The sequence below is a fragment of the Bombus flavifrons genome, chromosome 1, assembly GCF_040668555.2.
Source record: "Bombus flavifrons isolate JBK064 chromosome 1, iyBomFlav1_principal, whole genome shotgun sequence".
Classification (NCBI taxonomy): domain Eukaryota; kingdom Metazoa; phylum Arthropoda; class Insecta; order Hymenoptera; family Apidae; genus Bombus; species Bombus flavifrons.
Genome location: NC_138442.1, coordinates 13,701,857 through 13,722,210, shown reverse-complemented (window position 1 = coordinate 13,722,210; position 20,354 = coordinate 13,701,857). Strand labels below are relative to the sequence as shown.

Sequence of the window (20,354 nt, the reverse complement as noted above, 5' to 3'; positions counted from 1 at the left end):
TCCCATTACATAAAAATATGTTTAAAAGGGGTTAAAATAATAGTCTAAAAGGAAGTAATTGTTTAAATAAAAATTTCTAAATTTATTTTAAATCAATTTTGGTTGTAACTTTATTCAACTGTTGCAAAATTTTGATTAGATATGATGCATGGTTGATTTAAAATGTATTTCCGCCTTTTAAACATGCATCGGTAAATATCCTTTCTTTTTGTTGGAGTAGTACACATCAGCTTTAGTTCATCATATGTGTCTGTACATATATTTCCATTATTGCATGTTGGTCTCTGATCATAAGGATATATGCGAGAATAATTAAATTTTGTTTGACATTTTCTTGTAGTGTGTTGCACTTTGTGTCTCAAATATCTCTTTAAAGGACAATACTTTCTTTGACACAGCAGAGTTTGAAGTTTGATATATTGTGAGAACAATATTCCCAATTCATCATAGGTTTCAGATATTTCTGATGTATTATCTGATGGAACACAAATATGATTATTACAAATTAATTGTTCTGGTACAGTTTGTTCTAAAATTGAATTTTTACAATTATTTTTCATCAATGATATACCAATGAAATTCTTATCTGTTTTCAATATTTTTTCTCTAGCTTCTTTTATTTCATATCTTAGTATATCTACGGATGACTTCATTCTTTTCTGCATTTTTTCAAGATATACATTATGTTCATTTAAGTTTATTTGTGATTTCAATTCTTTTAAGTTATCTCTATTAACTGTATTAATTTTATCTGAATTACATATGGAACTATTTTTTATTTTTGAGTTAACTTGTAATATTTGATCAATTCCTATTTTAATTGTATTAGACATATCAGATAGTGTAGAACTAGTGTAAGAATTAGTTGACCTATACAAATGTTTACAATGATTAGTGTATTAATTTAAATAAAGTTTAATAACATCTGTTAATTATTGAAAACCTTTTTAATTTGTTAAAAAATGCATTTGATAAAATATTCGACATATCAGCTGCAGAATCTGAGAAATATTTTGAATCAGTTAAATTTTTTGTGAATAAATGATAAGGTGAATAACTTGACTTAGAAGTGGAAATTTTGTATTTTTGTGTACTATCACTAAATGAATCAGTGTTTTCAAATTTAAGGTCTATCAATTTAGAACTGACATTATTTTGTTTTTTAGAATTGTTAATATTTCCTGAATTCCATTTGCACAATAACAGTTCGTCATTCTGTATATCAGATTTTGTTGTAGATAATGGTATTACTAAAAATTTGAGATTTGTATCTGAGAAACAAATGTCTTTGTTATTCTAAAAAGAAAACATACAATTAAAAAGTTATGTTCATTGTGAAATTTGATATTAATTGGTTGGTACCTGATGTGAGTTTTTACAAATATTTTCATAATCTTCAAGATCTTTAATGTTCCATTCGTTTGATATTGTTTTAGACATATTTTTGTACTTAGTATGAGCTGATGAAAGAGATGGAAAAAACATTTTCAAGGGCAATTGCTTTGTTAGATTGTTAGTAGAGGTCTCTATTTTACTTGCACATGGAGCAAGCAGCTTTTTCTTTTCCTAATCATAAATTTTTGCATACATATATATCTACACATAGACATACATAAGTTATAAAAACTAAACTATCATGATTATTTGAATATGATCATTTTTAATATATTTTACTTTTAATACCTGTAAAAGGGTTTTTAATTTACATTTCTTTTCATATTGTTTGTTTCTGTGGCCGTCATATTTTACATGAAATTTTGAAAAATTACATATATTAGACCCTAAAAATCGTCGTTTTGCATAAGAATCGCTTTCCCTTTCTTTTATTATAGAAAATCTGTCATCGCCGTTATCTTCATTTTGTCGAATTAAGCTTTATGAACGAAATATTGATACATTATCAACAACTAAACATTATATGCGTATGCTACACACATACTATATATATTATTACACATATTACATTATAAGAGCAAAAATATAATGAACCTTTTTAAAATGGAAATGACTCGTCTGTGTATATAACGATAGCACGTTATAAATAAAATTGTTAGAACCAAAATGATAAATAAGATGAGAAATATTTTCCAGAAATTGTTAGAACCTGTTTCGGTTTGATCAATACTATTATAATACCTGTTCTCGGTATCAGTTATTCCCAACGTCTTTTTAACTTGCATGCTTTCTGTTATGATAATTACGACAGAAACTAGAAGATTATGAAATGAATTGGTTTTAGTACAAAGTCACTGTATTTTTAAAAGTAAAATTCATACATGTATTAAAAAAGGTTCATTTGCTATTTATTGACAAGAATATCGAAAATGCAAAATAAAACATTTGAATCTATTACATGAGTTTACTTTCTGTTTTGTTTACAGATGTGGCATGGACCACGAGTATGTTATGAAAACATCTAAAAATAATAAAATTTATCAAATACAATATCTACAATAGTAGGATTAATACTTTTTATAATTACAGTTCATAAAATCATATTCATTTTTCGGTATAGGAGGAACACGATAGCGAGGTCATTAAATATCAATTATGAATGAAATTATTGAAACGCGGATGTTGAGACAAATGAATTAATAGAAATACATTCGAGCAAGGTCGTACTAGAAAACTTTTAATGCGAAGTTAATGTTCTTTTTGTACAATATTGAAATACAAATCTTAGATTTGTAAATATAATTTCATTCTTGATTCCACTGAATACAAATTTTTTTATTATGGGAAACATACATAAAACAGAATACAGTATTGGCTCGTTAGCACATGCATATTCGGAATCACGTCGCGCACTAGTATGGGAAATACTAATTGCAAAGAAAAAGATACAAAAATTCTATTTCTTTAATTTTGATAACTCATTGCTCGCTAAAATATCGCCGATGGAGAGTAAGCGATAACAAAGTTTCAGGAAATGATGGAAGAATGGGACTCTGTGTCTACTATAAGAAAGCAAGAAATGCATCAAGATATTAACGAGACAATACTGCATAATGTAAGCATGTACTTACTACTTATTGCGTACGACCTTAAATAGTCAAAGCTCTTTCGCGATGGATTAATTTTCGACCTAGCTAATCTTGGCCCATACACTATACCTATTCTAAAACTACAAATTATGGATGAACTTTATGTCTATATATCTTGATTCATAATTATATTGTATACATAATAAAACAGAATAATGAATTTCATTCAAAATGGATAAAATATCATTCATTACTAATATATTTTTCTTAATTTCGTCATAATCTTAAAATATTTTATTCTTATGTATGTAACAAAGAATATTAATGAATTTATTAATATATATAATGTGTTGAGCGAAATACAAAACAATTGTGGCATTAATGATGTTTGATATTAAATTCATATAACACACGTCATACATGTTTTAGGTTCTGTTAACTTTTTAGAGACTGAAAAAATCTTTCGTTTTCTGATAACATAATCTTCATATAATACATAATACATTTACATAGTATAATACCATCTGTCAGTATATTTATATTTCAGAACTTTATCTAAAAAAAAAAATACAACGAAAGTGGGTGAAATACAGAGACTCAATACGAGTATAAATAACTGAAAAGGTTAGACAAAATAATGGAAACACCTCTTATATGTCATATATTCCATATATGCATATAACATGTAAGAGGTGCTTCCATTATTTTATTCAATACCTGTATAACCATCGATAATAACCCAATATCGACAGTACTCCGTGAGATCTCCAAGACTGATGGAGCAATATATGCTTTCGCGAACAGCATTGTACACTCCTAATGCATATCTAATGCATATATTAGCAGTTTTTAATCCTCTCAAAGCATAAAATAAACAAGATTGTAGAAAAACTGCCAAATATTAAATTGCATCAGCACATGAGCGACGCACGTCGTTATTACAATTTATTGTATGTAAAATAAATGAAACAGACATAATAACATAACGTAATAAATGAACAGACAATTTGCTCTTATTTATTATCGCGAATCGAAAACTGAGAAAGCAAAAGATATATATTTTTTAATTGTTCCTCATCATGTCATTATACTGTTAATTGTTATTAATATTATCTTGATATTTCTTGAAAAAGCAAATCACACATATGTATGTAATCATGCTGTTCTGCAATCATTTATTCATCACACTCGTGATAAGTAGCTCTGGAGAAGAAACAATGTTATTAAGTTTAATATAGGAAAACTTTAAATACTTTTGAAATTATAAATGCAAAAACCTTTGTTTGTCCATATTTCGTCGAGATAGTCTTCTTCCAGGCTCATGTGTAGTCAGTGTATATCTTTTCGTATGAGGACGATTTGCTCTAAGTTCACGTGCTTCTGTAGTTTTAGCTTTTTCTACTTTTTGCATAAACTTAGTGATTAGTTCTGGACAATTTAAATTTTCTTCTGGTTCCCATGTATCATCTGCTGATGTAAATCCTTTCCAGCGAATTAAAAATTCCCTTGTTTTATTCTTTTTAAAATGTACTTCTATAATCTTTTCCACTTCAAATTCTTTTTGATCATCTTTCCCACTTTTTTCTTCATCTGATGTTACTATTTGTTTACCTATATTTAATTAAGAAATTAAGTGTCTGCACAATATGAAATAATTTTTTTAAATTTATGGATAACATTTGCACAATAATACCATTTTCTGTTTGTTTTTTAACATTATTTTTAAGCTTTTTAGATTTTTTGTCCACTTTTGCAGCTTTAACTTTAGGTGACTTTGTAGAATTATCTAATTGCTTAGATTTAGGGTCTTCTTCATTTTCAGCATTTTCAGCTAAAAACTCTTCTATTAATTCTAAACAGTTTAGATCTTTTTCTTGTTCCCATGTATCAGAATCTGCATCATATCCCTTCCATCTGACTAAAAATTGACGCCGACCTTTGATTGTACGTTGACCCACAATTTTTTCTACCTAGGTAATTGAAATATTAACTATTATATTCAAACAATGCATTTACTACATATTGTATGCTAAATTAAATTTTATATAAAAACTCCCTTTTTACATATGCTTTTTCAACTATTTAAATAAAAGATGAAATGCAGAAAAATTATATTATGAAAGAAAGAAGCAAGATAGTTTGGCAATATTAATTAAAAACATTTCTAATACTCAATTTTATCATAAGAAGCACAAATATTTTGATTTTATACATGACATTTTGTTTCACATTTTTTACGTATTATGCGAAGTATGATAATAAATCAAGTTACCTATGACTAAACTGTATTATAAATGGCGTTGCATGATTACTAATGCGGCGATATATCGTGAGTACACGTAAAATATTAGGTAAATTTTAAAGTTTCGTAGAAACAATTTTTTTTACAAGATGGATTATTTAGCATTCATCTTCTATACTGAAGATCATTCTTGTTTTATTGTCTTTTATAGCAGAAATTTTGTCATTCAGTTGAATGGCTACTAGTCAACATTGCATACCTAGGAGACGCGTTCTTGTTGCCGTGTAAACACAGTTGTAACACGTACAATAAACACATTAAATATGATGTCTGACTTACCTCATACTCTTTTTCATTGTTTCCTTCCTGTTTTGTTAAGGAAGATCCCTCTTTTTTAAGTCTCTTGCTAGGTCCAGCCTTCCCGACATTCTTATTTTCTTCTTCTGTATCTACAGCTTCAGTATCATCTACTTCAGGCTTCACGGTTGAATCCTCAGTTGTTTCTTTTTGACTATGACGACTACGAGATGAACGTTTTTTCGCTGTACTTTTGCGTGGCGATTCTGTATTCTTATTCTCCTTTCCCTTTTTCATTTCGTCGTTGTTGTCGGATATGCTTAAACGTCGGACGCCATTTTCCTCGATACTGCTATCACTAGTTTCAGATTTGCTACGCTTGGTTTTCATACTCAATCTACGCATACTATTTTCACAGTAGACAATAAAATTTTTATATTTTCAATAATGTTTGTTCAAAACTTATAAATCGCGCATTATATGAATACTCTTATCTATCAGAACCGGAATGATTTTATACCGAGTTCCCGTAAACAACTCAGAAATAGTTTGGCGCGTTACACAGGAAGTTCTTAAGCACCATATCGAAGCAAAGATTTTGATTTAACTGATTGTGCGAATATAACTACTATATGCATTTTTAAATTTATTTAAAGAAGTATCAATTAAGTTTTCATGCATATGAAGCTATCGAAGTTTGAATCTTCGAATAATCAAATCTTTTAATAAAAATATCATGTAATGGTAGAATTTTATTTTAAAGAAGCAATCTCATTTTAACCCCTTGTAACTTTTATTGTATAGTTCATTAGTCCATTTTTTAAAACGACAAACCTCGCTCACCGGAAATAAGATTTTTTAATGGAAAGTCTTTAATTTAAGATATAGGTATCAGTTTGTTATTTTTGTTTACTTTTCAGTTTTAGCAGGTAAAAAATTATATTTAAATTTAAACTGCATTTTTATGATTTATAAATATGAATCGATTAATCGTGTTCTACTTATAATGTATTGTACTTTATATACTTTCACATTTAATGAAAAGCAAGATGATATTAAAAATTATTGGCCCTTTTCGCAAAAATAAAAGTTATTTATAAATGAGAATTCGAAAACATAGTAATACTTCGGATGGATAACGGATATTGAGAGATTTCTATTAGATTGATCAAAAAGATGCAAACTACGCTTTTACAAAATTATCGTTTATACTTTTAATTATGAAATAGAAACATTGTACGTTCATTAAAAATTATAGTTTAGTAATGTAGATCTATTAAACTTTTTATATACTGGATTAATTTTTCCCTATTTTCCCCAATAAGTTAAACTATTTGAAAAATGATTTATAATTATAGAATAATTGCGTAGGATAAAATATTATTAAATCAATATTTTGTTACTTTGGTGACCAAACATCAGTTTCTTATTTCTGATAATATTAAGCTAATATTTTTTGTGTAACTTTGATATATAAACATTAACATTTCTGTTAATTGTTTAAATTATGGCTAAGTCTGTAACTACATATGAAAAACCTTTACCACACATAAGTAAGTGTAATTTAGAATTTTGTCATATCACAAATATTGATATTTAATTTTGTTTACAATATGTCCTTCTTTATTTATATATTGCATTAAAATGTTATATTTTAGATAGGAATAAATATATATTGCATATATATATATATATATATATAGTGCATTAAAATGTTATATTTTAGGTAGGAATAAATTATAATTTTTAATTATTTATATGCATGACATACAATCTTTTTATAATAGATTTAGCAGATTGGTATGCTAAACAATGGGAACTTCAGCAAAATGCAGCTTTCAGAAGTGCAGAGGCATTTGAATTAAGAAATACAGGAAAAATTGTTCGCTCAGAGACAATGGTAAAAACAATATGGGATACATACATGAATAATACTCGCCTTGCAGATAGGTAATAATGACGAACAATATAATGATGAAATGTAGATGAATAATTTAAATCACATCTAATAAAAATCTAAAATTTTATGTCACATATATTTATAGAGTAACAGAATTATCACGTTGGAGAGAGTTACTACAGAATTTGCTAGATAAATTAATTGCAGAGTTAAAGTTCTTACAAGATGAGAAAGTCGATACAGAGAAAGAATTAGAAACTTTAAATTATCCACTACAATTAACAGCAGAATGTATTTCCATGAGGGATTGCCGTAGAGGAACAGAACTTACTTATGATGAAGCTGATACAGAATTGAAAAAAGAACTTTGTGTCATTGAAAATATCAAGAAATCATTAACTGATAGGTATAACATGAATACAAAAAATCTGTGCATATTTAAACATATGTTTTTGATGATATACATACATCACACATACATTTTGTGTAGGGTGCAAGCTGCGTGGGAAAAATTAAATCGTTTAGAAGAAGTTAGATTTCAAATCCAATTAGAAGTGGAAGATAAAGATGAAACTATTAAAATAGAGAAAGAAAATCTTAATTTAGATCGAACATGTGCAAATATTAGCTATAAACCAAATGCATTAAGAACTCCAAAAGGGTAAGAATAAATATCTGCATGCAATGTATGAAATAAATACATAAATATCTATTTTATTGTAGTTCAATACCTTATGAAGCTTGGTTGGAACATTGCCGTTATATTAAAATGTTAGCTGATAATGAATTAAACGATGTATATAATTTACGAGAAGCTATAAATATAATGCGTGAACGTGCCAGAAATGATATTAAAGCTCAGCAAGACGTAACAGATTTTAGTTTACGGAAAAGAATTTATCAGACACAAAAAGCTAGGAATGAATTAGAATGGCAAAAGCTTAAAGTAACAACATTTGAAAGTAAAATGATCATTAATATTTAATACATGTTAGCTTTAAACGTAATATTTTCAGATCCAAAAGGAAATGGAAATTTTACAAAAAGAAATAGTTAGACTAGAAGACGCATTAATGCATAAAATTGATTCAATAAAATGTGCAGAGACAAGATTAGAAAATCGTACTTATCGTCCTGGTTTTGAACTCTGTCGTGATGAAGCTGAATTAGGTTTGAAAGGCGAAATTTTACATTTGCGACAAACTGAAAAAGACTTAAAAAGTGTATTGGAAAATTCAAAGTATGTACAATAATGCATAATTTACATAATGATATATTCTATCATCGTGAAATGTAATTATTTTATTTAATGTATGTATTATTTTCTAGAGGGGCATATAATAATTTGGAAAGCTTACTTTTGCAAGTTGATAGAAATTTAGATGATAAACAACATTCTTTGGCAACAGATGTGATGTGTTTAGATATGAGGGCAACATTAAAAACAGGAGACAGAACACGATTGCCAAACGAAACAGATCGTAATATTGTTCTTACACGTATGGAAAAAGAGATACCGCTTGAATCATGAATGAATTGTAATATTTACACAAATCCATTAGAAAAAACATTCATTCAATATATAAAATGTCTATTTATTGTAGTACTTAATGATGTTTTCATTATACACAATAAACTTATTATTTGCATATGCTTATGTGCCAGTATTAATAATATCTGGTTTGGCTTTAATTAAACTATATTCTGAAATAAACGAGTCTGTCAATTTTGGTTCTAAAGTTTTTACTGCTCTTCCATGTAATTCTCCAACTTTTTTGGGATCGCCATGTTTCATTTCAAACGTAATATAATCTATCCAAATACTTGCATCATTTTTGCCAAACTGTAAAGTTGACATTTCATTATACTTTCTTACATGCTTTAATGATATTTCAGGTTGCATAAGTTCTAACTCTATCATCTTTTTGTGTAATTCAAGAAGGAAAGGAGGTTGTAAACAGAGATTATCATAAACTTTCCTTGCCGCTTGTATACCTAAAATAAACAGCAGTCGTGACATACTACCAAATACAATTTTACAATTTACGATTACATACTTTTTGTCAAAACTAGCCATTCAATGTAAGTAATCTTTATGTATTGAGCAATACTTGGATGTGCTTGTAAAGCTGTTTGGAAAACTTGTTCAGCTTTCTCAGGACACTTTGCTTGCACATGTAATATTTTCATCTTCCATAAAGGTAATGACTTTTCTGCAAGAATTTGTGTTGCCTAAAAAATGATCATGCTTATATGTATGTAATATCATTGATACAATTAAAAATAATTACTAGTATTTTTGTACCTTTAAAAATACAGCTTCAGCTTCTTCTTCCTCTCCTGAGGCAAACAAATATCGTAACCTAGCATGCCAAAGACTTATGCTACTTGGTATAATTTCAGTTGCAATGCTCAGAATTTCTTCAAATTTTTTTTCTGTAGTTTTATCTTTTTTTTCAGCATTTAACATGTTGATCTACAGTAAAATTATTAATATTAAAGTCTTTAATTTCCTACTTTATACACGTAATGAATACTTATCAGGTACATGTTGATCTATAGTGAAATTATTAATATTAAAGTTTTTAATTCTTACTTTATGCATGTAATGAATACTTATCAGGTACATTACTAACCCAATGTAAATAATATTTTTCTTTTAACTTTTTTGCTTGGTGTGCCTGAGATAGTGCAGTTTTTAATAATTTTCTTTTAAAATTTGGTAAAGCTAAAGATCTGGTTTGTTGATTTATTTCTATTAAACATTCTATATACAAAGACCACATTTCTTCAGTCTTAATTTTTTTGACTGCTGTTTGATAAACTTTATTACAAGATGTTATACGATCTCTTAATGAAGTTTGTTCTGAATTATCAACCTGAATTGCTGTATTACTAAAAGAAGGTTGAATAAGTCCTTCTAATTCTCGTCGTGCCATTGTATCCCACATCAGAGGTTCATGAGTATACTCTTCTATCATATTACTAAAAAAAATTTAAATATTCAAACTAAAGATAATCAATAATTTTAACATATTTTTATTACTTTTACCTAACAATTTTATTTTGTAATTTTTCTGTGTTATTATGATCCTTTGTAATATTTAACAATTCTATTACGAATTTGATATCTCTAATGCGTTTTGATGCCTGTTGATATATGATATATGCCCTTTTTATTCCAATAGACATGTCATCATCAGTTTCTGTTGGCACTGCATTGTCACCATTATTTTCACTTTTCTGATCATTAGTTGATGCATCATCTAATTCTAATCTGTATCATATAATTAATGATTAAAAATGAAAACATTAATAATATATGAAAAATTTATAATATGTGACTTACTTGAAAGCATCAATAAATAATAACTGAGAGGTTGGATGTATATGTAAACCACGAAGAAGAAACTGACGAGCAGTGTCTTTATTTTTATTTTCTTCTAGTTCCCAACATGCAGCAATATGCCAACATTTGGGTTTATCTTGATGAACTTGCAACATTCTGCCTAACATATGACTAACATTGTTGTGAAAATGCTGTCACATTTTACATTAATATTTAAAAGATGAAAATTCAATAGCTTTAATAAAAAATATAATTCAAATACTCACAACATGTTTACAAAATTTTATGTAAGCAATCCAAAAACGAATATCATCTTGAAATCTAAATATTGCTTCTTTGTATAAACGATTAATTTTATTTGTAATAGCATAGTCAATATCTGACTTTTTTTGAATAATACCAAATTTCTGTTGAATAAAAATAATACACGCATAAATGTATATAATTAATGTGCATTTATAGTTATTACTATATAATCAACTATTTATTAATAAGTAATAACATACACTTCTACGTTGTTTAATTAATTTAAGCAGGTCCGTTTCATACTGTATGTATCTCAAATAGTCTTCTTTAGTTTTTGTGTGGCGTTGAATTTTATATTCGTATTCTTTAAGTTTCTTTGCAATTCCTCTATATAATTTATAGCAACATAAATAGTTGGTCAAAGTAAAGAATGTGTTACAAAATATAACCTATTTCACTCACCGAATTTCGTTTTTATCAAAAAGTTTAATCCTTTCCATCTGTTCTAATTCAGGAATCATATCCTCGCATCTTTGTTCTACAAATTCTGCCATTGTTACTTCTTTTTAATTGACGAAATATAATGTAATATAATAGGGAGATCCTTAGCACATGTACACTAATAACCACGATCCTTCAATGCGTACTAATAACTAAAACCACACCATCCAGCAATACGTATTCCATAGTGAACCATAGACAAGGGTACAAAGTAGATATAACTTCTTATGATATTTTGTGTTTCATGTCCTGAAATATTGAACGAAAAGGCCCGTCTTACGCCCTCTGCGGTTTACTCGTGTTCTGAAATACCGACCTCGAAAAATCACAGAGTTTTTAACGTTGTTGGAGACGTTATTAATCCAAGACATTAGTAACTACAGACATTATAAAATAAAATTGCGTAATTAAATTGATATTGTAATCGAATTAAAACAGTACTTTAAGCTTATACTAGAAAGTAAAATAGCGTTTTGTGTGTGCTACTATACTAGATTTATATATTTAATAATTCGTTAAACAATAGTATATGCTGAGAATTAAGTTAAGAAAACGTAGAGCTTGCTATAAGATATGGGTTGATGAGTTGTAAAAATTAAAAATTTTGTAAAAAAATTTCCAAAAATCTATAATTATTATAAATTGAAATATTATATGAATTCTTCTCCTTTTGAAATGGGTAGTAGTTCTTGACTACTAGTCAACTGTTTGTCTATTATAGTATAGTTATTTTTCTCAAATCTTAGTTTTATGCTTTACTTTTAAGTTACTTATTTTCAGTTTTTAATTGCGTTGTTATTGTTATGTCTTACTTTTAAGTCTTAATTTTAAGTTGTGTCGTTAGTTTTAAATACTACAGTCAAGTTTTAATTTTAAGTTGCATCGTTTGTTTTAATCCTTAGTTTCAGTATATTTGTGAAGATGGACTGTTTGATCATTGATATATGTATCTATCCATAGAAGTAAAATTTTGGTGATCTTTTGCTCTTTTCGTCAGTTTTTCGCTTTTTCTATTGAGCGTAATTTGTCTGCTTGAGTTATCGATAAATTGTGTTGCGAGTTTCCAATTTTGAATCGGACTACCTATATTTGATAATATATAATTAATAATTGATTTGAAAATACAAACATGAAAATAGAAAAAATTAAAGAAAACACATTTTTATGTTTCAGATATATGAAACTAGAATTTTATTTGAAATTAATTAAAAGAATTATTTAACTATTGTTGTATATTCATTTATTATTTTAATAATGTGTAATGATTTCCGCAGTATTGCAGCGGGATAGAATTCTATACACTTTGTTGCGATTATAGGATATCCTGTCCTATATTTTATTTATAATTTCATGTAAGACATTTGTTTTAATTCAAACAAGTACTGTACTGAATCGATAACGTCGCATGCGACATGAAAATGGTTAGGTAACCCGTAAAACGTAGAACTCGAAAGAACATTGAATATCGCGTCTATTCTTGTACCTTGTCTGTAATGTCACGTCTATTCCTGTATCTCGTCTGTGGTGTCATTCTCGACTGTGGTCATTCGTTACCGATTCAGTGTAAAATAAGATTACAGTATCATCACAATACAACAGTTGTGTACCGCGCTCTATACTTCGTCGGTGATTGTAATCTTATTCTTTGCTGAATCGGTAATTTTGAAAATAATAGTACAGATAAAGTATAGACATTGGTACCGTGGTACCACTTAAAGTGTCTCTAGTAATCCTGAGATGAGAGACAAGAAATGCATGAGGGTGTTAGGTCTATCCTATATCTTGCTGTGGTTTGGCGCGTTTTCTTCAGTCGTTCTGTAACCGTAATTTAAAATTACTGAATATATCTTGCTGAGATGTTTATTACATAGTAATAGGAGTTTTAACAAAGTGAATCAATTAGTTTTATTAAAGTTTGTGCATATAAATAGATATTTAAATACGTTAGTGGGTGTAATAATTTCCCGTCGTAATGAAATATATCAATGCACAAGTAGTAAGTTATCAAAAAATTTCGGTACGTGGTATGCAATTTATTATTGACGAAACATAACATTGCATGTAAAATTAAGTTAGCTGAAATAGTTAAGTACTGTGTGAATTAGTACTGCATATTAAAATACACAGACGTCTACGTTTATATACTTAACAATAAATATCTCAGTTTTACAGTAAACGGTAAATCTATAATAAGTGTCATACTTATAAGAAGTCCTCTCTCTTTTTCTCCCTCTAAATTTAAATTTTAATACTACATACTAAAATACATGTACACGTACGTCTATATTTATAAATTCAATAAAATATATCTCAGTTTTTGTAAACGGTAAATGTCCATAATAAGTGTCATGGCTATAAGAATTTTCCTCTGCTTTTCTCTCTCTAAATTTAAAATAGCATATGCAATTATTAAGCCATGAAATATCTCATTTAACAGATCTTCAAAGTTACTTTTATCTATAATAAAAGGGGAAAAATAATACATACATATATACTTTATTTCAGGATTCAGTGCACTGCGATTACACTACCTTTAATTATCGAAGAGTTTCGACACTGAATGTAAGATGGCGGCAGCTATGGCTGCGGCGCAAACGAGTCGGCGATCGACACGGTTGTGCCATCCATGATGGCTGAGACAGTTTCCGAGATTTCGAGCACGGTGTCGTGAGTACGTGTTCTCTTTATCGCACGTTTAATCGCTAGTGAGGCTCATCTGCAAGACAAAAGGATTCCGGAAAGAATGACAGACAGTCCAGCGGCACTCGTAAGTGTTGTCACTGTCTATTAAATTTTCTAGAGTGAAGTATTTGGGACCCTCGATGTCCGTTAGGTTACCCATCGAAGAACATGCGCACATCTAGGGCTTCGTTCGCGTTTATGCATCGGTGATCGAGCAATGATCGAATTCGTTGCTTGCTGCTATTTCACCTCTTTCTTAACTCGAACAGTAGGTATGAGCATCTGAAAGAACTGATCACGATGGGGACGTGTAGTCGGTGCAGTACACGTCCGATATGTTGTAACGCGCAAACGCAGGACAGAGGTTCGTTGCCCGTTCTCGTTTGACGTCACTAGCTAATAGTGGTTGTCACCTGTTTCTGACGGCAGTGACGTCACCAGTAGTTGTGACGTAACCGTAAAAATCGATAGCGGCTTTGTTTACCCTAACGTATGATAAGATACGTTAGATAACTTACTCCAACGCATAAATAATACTTTGACGCCTATATTTATTCTAATTTTACTACTGCATCCACTGACATTGTTCCAATTGACGTTCGTGACGATACTACCACGTTTCACGATATTATGTTAGTCCTCCATATTGATTTCGCGCTTGGACACCTGCTGTAAATTGTGTTTATGAGGCACTTATTGTACCACAGTTATGAACATCTGTTATTATCATTGTTATCTACGTTTATTCATTTGTTTCAGTTTTCTATTTTTAACAAATTTACGTATATATTATTAAATTATTTTCTGAATAATTTTCTCAAATTATCTAATTGTATCGCTGCCAAGTTTCTCGAGGTACTTTATGATTACATAATGCTTCAACACTAAACTAAAGAAATTGCGAAATGAAAACGAAAGACAAATATCTCGAATTACAGTCCAGTGAATCAAATTCCATTCGTATTTATGACGCTCACGTATGTGATAAGAACGTAGTACATTCTTAAAAGCAATTTCAGTTGCATTTAATAGAATTTGCGTTTGAAAAGACGACCTTGGATGACCATGATCTAACATCTTGTTACAGGGAAACGATTATTCCCTCTGAAATCCGTTTACGTCAGTGTCTCCAAGTCTATCTAAACCTAGTTGCTGATTTTCGAGTAATGGCCATAGCACTCGATGCCGGTCGACACGAGGAAACAAACGAATAAACAAGTCACGCAAAGTGGCATTTTAGAGGCAGCCTTTTCCCTTGTCATTTGTTCCAAGTCCGCACGAAATTGGGCTAGCCGCACTTCGCCTCCATATTTGTTTTTCAATCAATGCTTTAAATCGAGAAATGTTTCGATGCGAATTTGCAAGATTCTCCCCTTCGTTTGACTTTTTTAAATCGTTAAATCAGCGTTATAAAAAGCAAAATAAATTTTATTCTCGCTATAAGACCCTTTTCAATGTAATTGGTCGAATCAAAGTAAATGAAGAAATTTATCACTGATGAAAAGGAAAGGAGACAAATTCAGTCGTCTTAGAATAAACATTTGAGAAAGCTATTATATTCTGATAATCATTAATGTTCGTCCAATTTAACGCTTAATTTGCATCGTATATATCTATTTGAAATATTTAGAAGATTGGTAGTGAACGTATTCATCATTTTCAATAAATATTTCAATTAGAATATTAATTACAGTTATTGCTTTTTCATTGGAAAACTTTTTATATAAATGGTATACATTTCTAAAAGGTTCATTCACAGCGTGCGGTGGTATAGTTAGAAATAAAAGCGGAAATGGGTTTGGTAAGACCGACAGCAATGTAACCAGGTTAGAATGCTTTTATCGTCGAATTAAATGGCCAGGAAAAGCCGGAAGTGCAAACACTGTTTCAGCGGAGTATTTAATTTTGTATACAGTTCGCGCTATTTATTCTACTCCATCGCGCGCATCAGGCTAGCTCGAAAAGTATCGCAACACATATTCCACTGGCACTAGAGTCTAGATCGTGGCTTTAATTTTGAATGTTTCGTCTTTCCCTTTCCCTGTTATCCATCAACGCGATAAGCTTTCAAACTATGCGTTGGCTAGCCAGTTCCAAAGTATAGCAAGCATACGTAATATCTTTCTCGATTGTTTATAATCGAATAGTTCGCGATAGAAGTAAGTTATTCATTCCGAATCCATTTTTGACACGTGGCTTATGATTAGACTGCAGACTTTTATGTAAATTCATAGTTTTATAAATATATTTAAAGATGCAGAAGTTGGATATTTAAAAAAAAAATAATTGAGCCTTTTCATATAAATTCGAGGCGGTGCAGTTGCTCGCGTAGAATATATTAACAAATTCTTTTGACAAAGTTAACAAACTGTTAAAAAATACACGGGGCAGAATTGACGCGTGTAGTTTTCTTGAAACGATTTCGTGATGGTAACGAGGAACAAAACGTGGACCACGAAAGCAAGACGAAATCGATGTAATTATTAGTTTATTTGTTTACGGTGTTTGCCTTAGCAGAAACAGCCAATGTGATCTAATATCTGTTTTATCCCTGCACGAGGAGAAGCCGTTTCAATCCCGTGGCGAGATAGGATCATGTAGCGGCGTGCGTCGCATTGAATGGCTGCAATTGTGCAGCTGCAGTTCAGTAACGATTATTGGTGTAGGTACATGTATACCAATAATGTTAACGAGACACCTCGTATATCGTCGTTCACCCGCGTTCACTCGTCCCACGACATTCGTGATTTCCCTCTATTACGATTGTTCCACGACCTCCCTTCAGTTTCCTTTTTCCTTTTTTTCCCCTCGTTTTACTCCTCTTTACAGACTGCTATTAGTTAGGTATTATAAATATGTGCGTTTCTCCATATAATTCTCTAATGTCCTCGGAGATATATTTAATTGAACGATGGATAGCTTAAATGGATTATAATAAGGTGTTATTAGAGTAGAATAAGTTTTTTCTTTTTATCGCCACTTTTGTTGAAAGACTAACGTTAATCTCCCATTTTCTCGAACTCTTCTAGTAATAATGTTCAGACTCTAGATACTAAGATACTACTATTAGATACTAAGTATGTACAGTGGCATAGTATGTAACTATTTCGGAAACAGAATACATTGGCTTAAACGTCATGGGCGTTCCCTACCTACGCAGTTCTAATTTTTCGAACTTTTATAAATATTCGCACGAACCGAATATTCTGAGAACGTAAAATAAATTTTTCTGAGAATCCAGCAACACGTTCGTTCCGAGATGAGAAGAGACTCGAGACTGAATACAGATTTCTTTCTCGAAGCGGCAGAGAAATTTTTCATGGAGTAGCTAACCATATTGACCCCCGTGGTTATTGGTTCGTCCGAAGGGGTTTTTAGCAGCACGTAGGGGGTTTGTCGAGCAAGGAGCAACGCGTTTCATCATCGATGGTGGCTGAGCAGCGTGTTTTGGCAAAATTACGGGCGACTTCCCATTGTTTGGACACCAGAAATTTATGATTACGAGCTACGCTCGCAGCCATATTCCGATTCACATGCCGAGATATTGATCTTAATTTGAATCTACTGGGCGGCGCCTTAATTCAGATCAATTGGCCCACTAATTAATTCGAGAGTAACGACCAATCGCTTGCCATACGAATAATTAGGAACCATCATTATCGGACTGCTATCAGCCTAGAAAAAAATTAAGCAACTTTTTATAGACCTTACGCGCGGGATGATGCTTCCTAAACTGAATGTAATCAGGAGGACGATGAAGGGATTAGTTATGAAAATATACAGTTGTCGTAGTGAGATACAGTCTTAGAAATGATGTACTGATGAATTAATTTGCGATAGATGTATGGTATAGAATGACGCATAGAAATAGAAATCGCAGTAAACAACGTTGATAAGGAATATGTAGGAATTTGTTACCCAATTGCGTTCTTTTTGCTTTGAAAAATTGTCAAACTGTAAGGAAAGTATGAAAATTTATACTTTGTAAAAGTAGTTTCATTGATTTGATCAGAATTAGAAAAATATGGTTGGAATAATTGAGAACGCAATTGGCTGACAAAAGGATGAAGGGTCGAAATCCTTTGTTTAAAATAAAAGCGTCACATGCTCTCGAGGAAGAAACGGTAATGTAAACGATCGTAAATCTATCAAAGTATCAGGAAAATTCTTGATGCAATTGGTTATGCTATGCGTCGCGCGGAGGATCCTTAGCAACGCTATTTCTTTTTTAACAGATCCCGAAATATATGGAACTGCCGAATCATGTTACGAATATCGAGTTTCTAGCAAGTTACAATTATTTATGATGTTATAATTTTTGGACAGGCGTGGGATTTGAATCTATCGCCGTGTAAATATTACAGGCTGCAAAGTTCGAACGGTCTCTCTCGGTTAGCAACTGACCAAGAAATTGTGTTTTCCTTCGAGAACTTATTTATCGGTTCTCCGATTGTCCGATGAGTAAAGACAGCTGCGTGAAATTTGTTGTCCCGGTCCATTGAATTACGGGTCGGTTGCATTTTTAAAAGTATTTCCATCTTGCGCCCACGCAGGAACCATGGAAAGATCGGTAGCAAAAAATAATTCAACTGCAGAATTTTTCTCCTCGTTTTCTGTCCGAGGATTTTGATGACCGAGTCGTAGATATATTTGCAAAGTATTCGTGTCCTTTCTTTATTTATAAAATATTTTTATCCGCTCGATATTGTAGCTTTTTTAACTGAGTGGGTGCAGAAATTTCCTCGTCACGATCTAAAATATTCTTAAGCGACGAGTATATCGTGTGTATTTATCAAAGATCAGGCTAAAGAAACATTCTGCGTTTGCTTTATTAATGTCGTTGACAGACACTTATTAGCGACGAATAATTCCGCAATGATATCATTACTTACGAAATGTTGCTACTTCTGCTAATGTTCATTTCGAAATTTTATATCGGTACTACGAAATTTTTAATGTTTTTGGCTGCAAATCAATAAAATTTCTTTCGAATCTCTATAGTTGCAGTACGTTTTTTGTTACAAGCTTACGAATTCCTCAATTTTCCTACAAAATCACATGTATACTCACGCTAATCCAAACAAGAATTTATCAACAAAATTTCCAATTAAACTCAATCCCATCAAGGTTAAAATTCTCAGTTCATCATCGGATACTCACTCACTCCTTCGATCACTCGTTTCCCTTTCATGGTCCAATGCCCAATGTACCAAGAAACTAATGCTAATCTCAGAGTAAAACGATCTACTAACACGCTAAATCCTCCTTCATCTTAAAATTCTCGACTCATTGTTAAATTGTAATCCACCTCTTCGATTATCCGCTTCATCATCTTTCTTAACAAGATTCTCAATCACGATAGAATCTCATAGATACGTGCACTTACGTTTCGAATCGCTCCTCCTATGTATATGATCCTGTACACGATTTTCGCAACGATTTGTATTATTTAATTTAAGCGAAGTCGCGTTACAATTTCATTTGCATAACCGGTCGCATTATCCGTATGGACGTGGTTCGTATTTTCGCGCGCTCTACGTTAGATAACGGTCGTGACAAAACGATACCGTGCGCAATTAAAGGAACTTCCGAGAAACGAGCGCATAGATCGTTCGGTTTGCCACGGTGTCCGCTCGAGGGTAACGAAAAGAAGCAGCGTCTTTTACGCTGGTAGATTCTCTTACTATCTGAAGCATCGTTTCGTGGTTGAATTAGAAACTGCACTTAGTTTTCCTTCGGTGAAAGATACCGGGTGGTTCCGCGTCGTCGTCGAGAGACAAATTGCACGACTGGATTAGACGAATGTCCCTGAGCGATCGCGGCCAAGACTTCCGTTCGAAGAACCTGTTTCGAACCAGTTTCGATCTCGCGGTCTTACTGTATTTTTCAACAGAGCTCGCGTCTTCGGGTTTCTCCACTTGTCGCCAGGTGGCAGCACAATGACCGAATTTTCTTGTTTCGTGACAATAAACAAATAACATGATACTCTTGTCTGTTATTTATTTTTGAAATTATTATCGTAGCGTTTATTTTTTCTTATGTTTCATCGTAAAAATTTCAATTCATGTATATTGCTAAATACCGAAATAAACAATTATGAGATTTGTTTTTGAAACTTTCCGATTTATAAGCTTAAACATTGTACGAACATTC

General features: G+C 31.0%; 5 protein-coding genes across 10 annotated transcripts in view; 2 read left to right on the top strand and 3 right to left on the bottom strand.

Annotated features, from left to right (window-relative positions):
• Window positions 1-19: 19 nt before the first annotated feature.
• On the bottom strand, window positions 20-3,540 carry LOC138189566 (uncharacterized). Its single transcript, XM_069131591.1, has 2 exons — window positions 1,363-3,540; window positions 20-1,296 (listed from the first exon to the last, which is right to left on the bottom strand). The coding sequence occupies exon 2, from the start codon at window positions 831-833 to the stop codon at window positions 111-113; it is 723 nt and encodes a 240-aa protein (XP_068987692.1). The 5' UTR covers window positions 834-1,296; window positions 1,363-3,540; the 3' UTR covers window positions 20-110.
• Window positions 3,541-3,975: 435 nt separating this feature from the next.
• Window positions 3,976-6,072, bottom strand: LOC138189546 (heterochromatin protein 1). The gene is made up of 4 exons (XM_069131572.1): window positions 5,566-6,072; window positions 4,678-4,954; window positions 4,262-4,595; window positions 3,976-4,187 (listed from the first exon to the last, which is right to left on the bottom strand). Exons 1-4 carry the CDS (start codon window positions 5,926-5,928, stop codon window positions 4,160-4,162), a joined length of 1,002 nt encoding a protein of 333 aa, XP_068987673.1. The 5' UTR covers window positions 5,929-6,072; the 3' UTR covers window positions 3,976-4,159.
• LOC138189381 (tektin-B1) lies at window positions 5,244-9,248 on the top strand. Of its 3 annotated transcripts, none has more exons than XM_069131455.1 (7): window positions 5,244-5,313; window positions 7,311-7,473; window positions 7,569-7,829; window positions 7,914-8,084; window positions 8,147-8,369; window positions 8,440-8,663; window positions 8,753-9,248. In XM_069131455.1, the coding sequence occupies exons 1-7, from the start codon at window positions 5,259-5,261 to the stop codon at window positions 8,952-8,954; spliced, it is 1,299 nt and encodes a 432-aa protein (XP_068987556.1). In that variant the 5' UTR covers window positions 5,244-5,258; the 3' UTR covers window positions 8,955-9,248. The 3 variants fall into 3 exon arrangements, with proteins under 3 accessions (XP_068987556.1, XP_068987622.1, XP_068987601.1); XM_069131521.1 differs by lacking the exon at window positions 5,244-5,313 and adding an exon at window positions 6,003-6,136; XM_069131500.1 differs by lacking the exon at window positions 5,244-5,313 and adding an exon at window positions 6,564-7,076.
• Window positions 8,998-11,715, bottom strand: LOC138189259 (U3 small nucleolar RNA-associated protein 6 homolog). Its single transcript, XM_069131395.1, has 9 exons — window positions 11,481-11,715; window positions 11,279-11,405; window positions 11,039-11,179; window positions 10,773-10,963; window positions 10,476-10,700; window positions 10,060-10,408; window positions 9,729-9,899; window positions 9,481-9,655; window positions 8,998-9,418 (listed from the first exon to the last, which is right to left on the bottom strand). The coding sequence occupies exons 1-9, from the start codon at window positions 11,570-11,572 to the stop codon at window positions 9,078-9,080; spliced, it is 1,812 nt and encodes a 603-aa protein (XP_068987496.1). The 5' UTR covers window positions 11,573-11,715; the 3' UTR covers window positions 8,998-9,077.
• A 2,418-nt stretch (window positions 11,716-14,133) lies between these two features.
• Window positions 14,134-20,354, top strand: part of Pdk1 (Phosphoinositide-dependent kinase 1) — a 407,060-nt gene continuing 400,839 nt past the window's right edge. For all 4 annotated transcript variants that reach the window (XM_069129482.1, XM_069129151.1, XM_069129235.1 and 1 more), the window contains exon 1: window positions 14,134-14,286. In XM_069129482.1, the coding sequence (XP_068985583.1) occupies window positions 14,263-14,286 (24 nt within the window). In that variant the 5' untranslated portion in view covers window positions 14,134-14,262. The remainder of the gene's footprint in view (window positions 14,287-20,354) is intronic.

What these genes read in the sequence shown, in the direction of transcription:
- LOC138189381 (XM_069131455.1), top strand. Translation starts at nt 5,259, where the DNA reads ATGACTAAACTGTATTATAAATGGCGTTGCATGATTACTAATGCGGCG. An exon ending in AAGAAATCATTAACTGATAG is followed by an intron (nt 7,830 to 7,913) that starts GTATAACATGAA and finishes CATTTTGTGTAG; the next exon opens with GGTGCAAGCTGCGTGGGAAA. An exon ending in AGTGTATTGGAAAATTCAAA is followed by an intron (nt 8,664 to 8,752) that starts GTATGTACAATA and finishes ATTATTTTCTAG; the next exon opens with AGGGGCATATAATAATTTGG.
- LOC138189566 (XM_069131591.1), bottom strand. Translation starts at nt 833, where the DNA reads ATGTCTAATACAATTAAAATAGGAATTGATCAAATATTACAAGTTAAC.
- LOC138189546 (XM_069131572.1), bottom strand. Translation starts at nt 5,928, where the DNA reads ATGCGTAGATTGAGTATGAAAACCAAGCGTAGCAAATCTGAAACTAGT. An exon ending in ACAATGAAAAAGAGTATGAG is followed by an intron (nt 4,955 to 5,565) that starts GTAAGTCAGACA and finishes TCAATTACCTAG; the next exon opens with GTAGAAAAAATTGTGGGTCA. An exon ending in TAAAAAACAAACAGAAAATG is followed by an intron (nt 4,596 to 4,677) that starts GTATTATTGTGC and finishes AATTAAATATAG; the next exon opens with GTAAACAAATAGTAACATCA.
- LOC138189259 (XM_069131395.1), bottom strand. Translation starts at nt 11,572, where the DNA reads ATGGCAGAATTTGTAGAACAAAGATGCGAGGATATGATTCCTGAATTA. An exon ending in TTTGATAAAAACGAAATTCG is followed by an intron (nt 11,406 to 11,480) that starts GTGAGTGAAATA and finishes TAAATTATATAG; the next exon opens with AGGAATTGCAAAGAAACTTA. An exon ending in TAATTAAACAACGTAGAAGT is followed by an intron (nt 11,180 to 11,278) that starts GTATGTTATTAC and finishes TTTATTCAACAG; the next exon opens with AAATTTGGTATTATTCAAAA.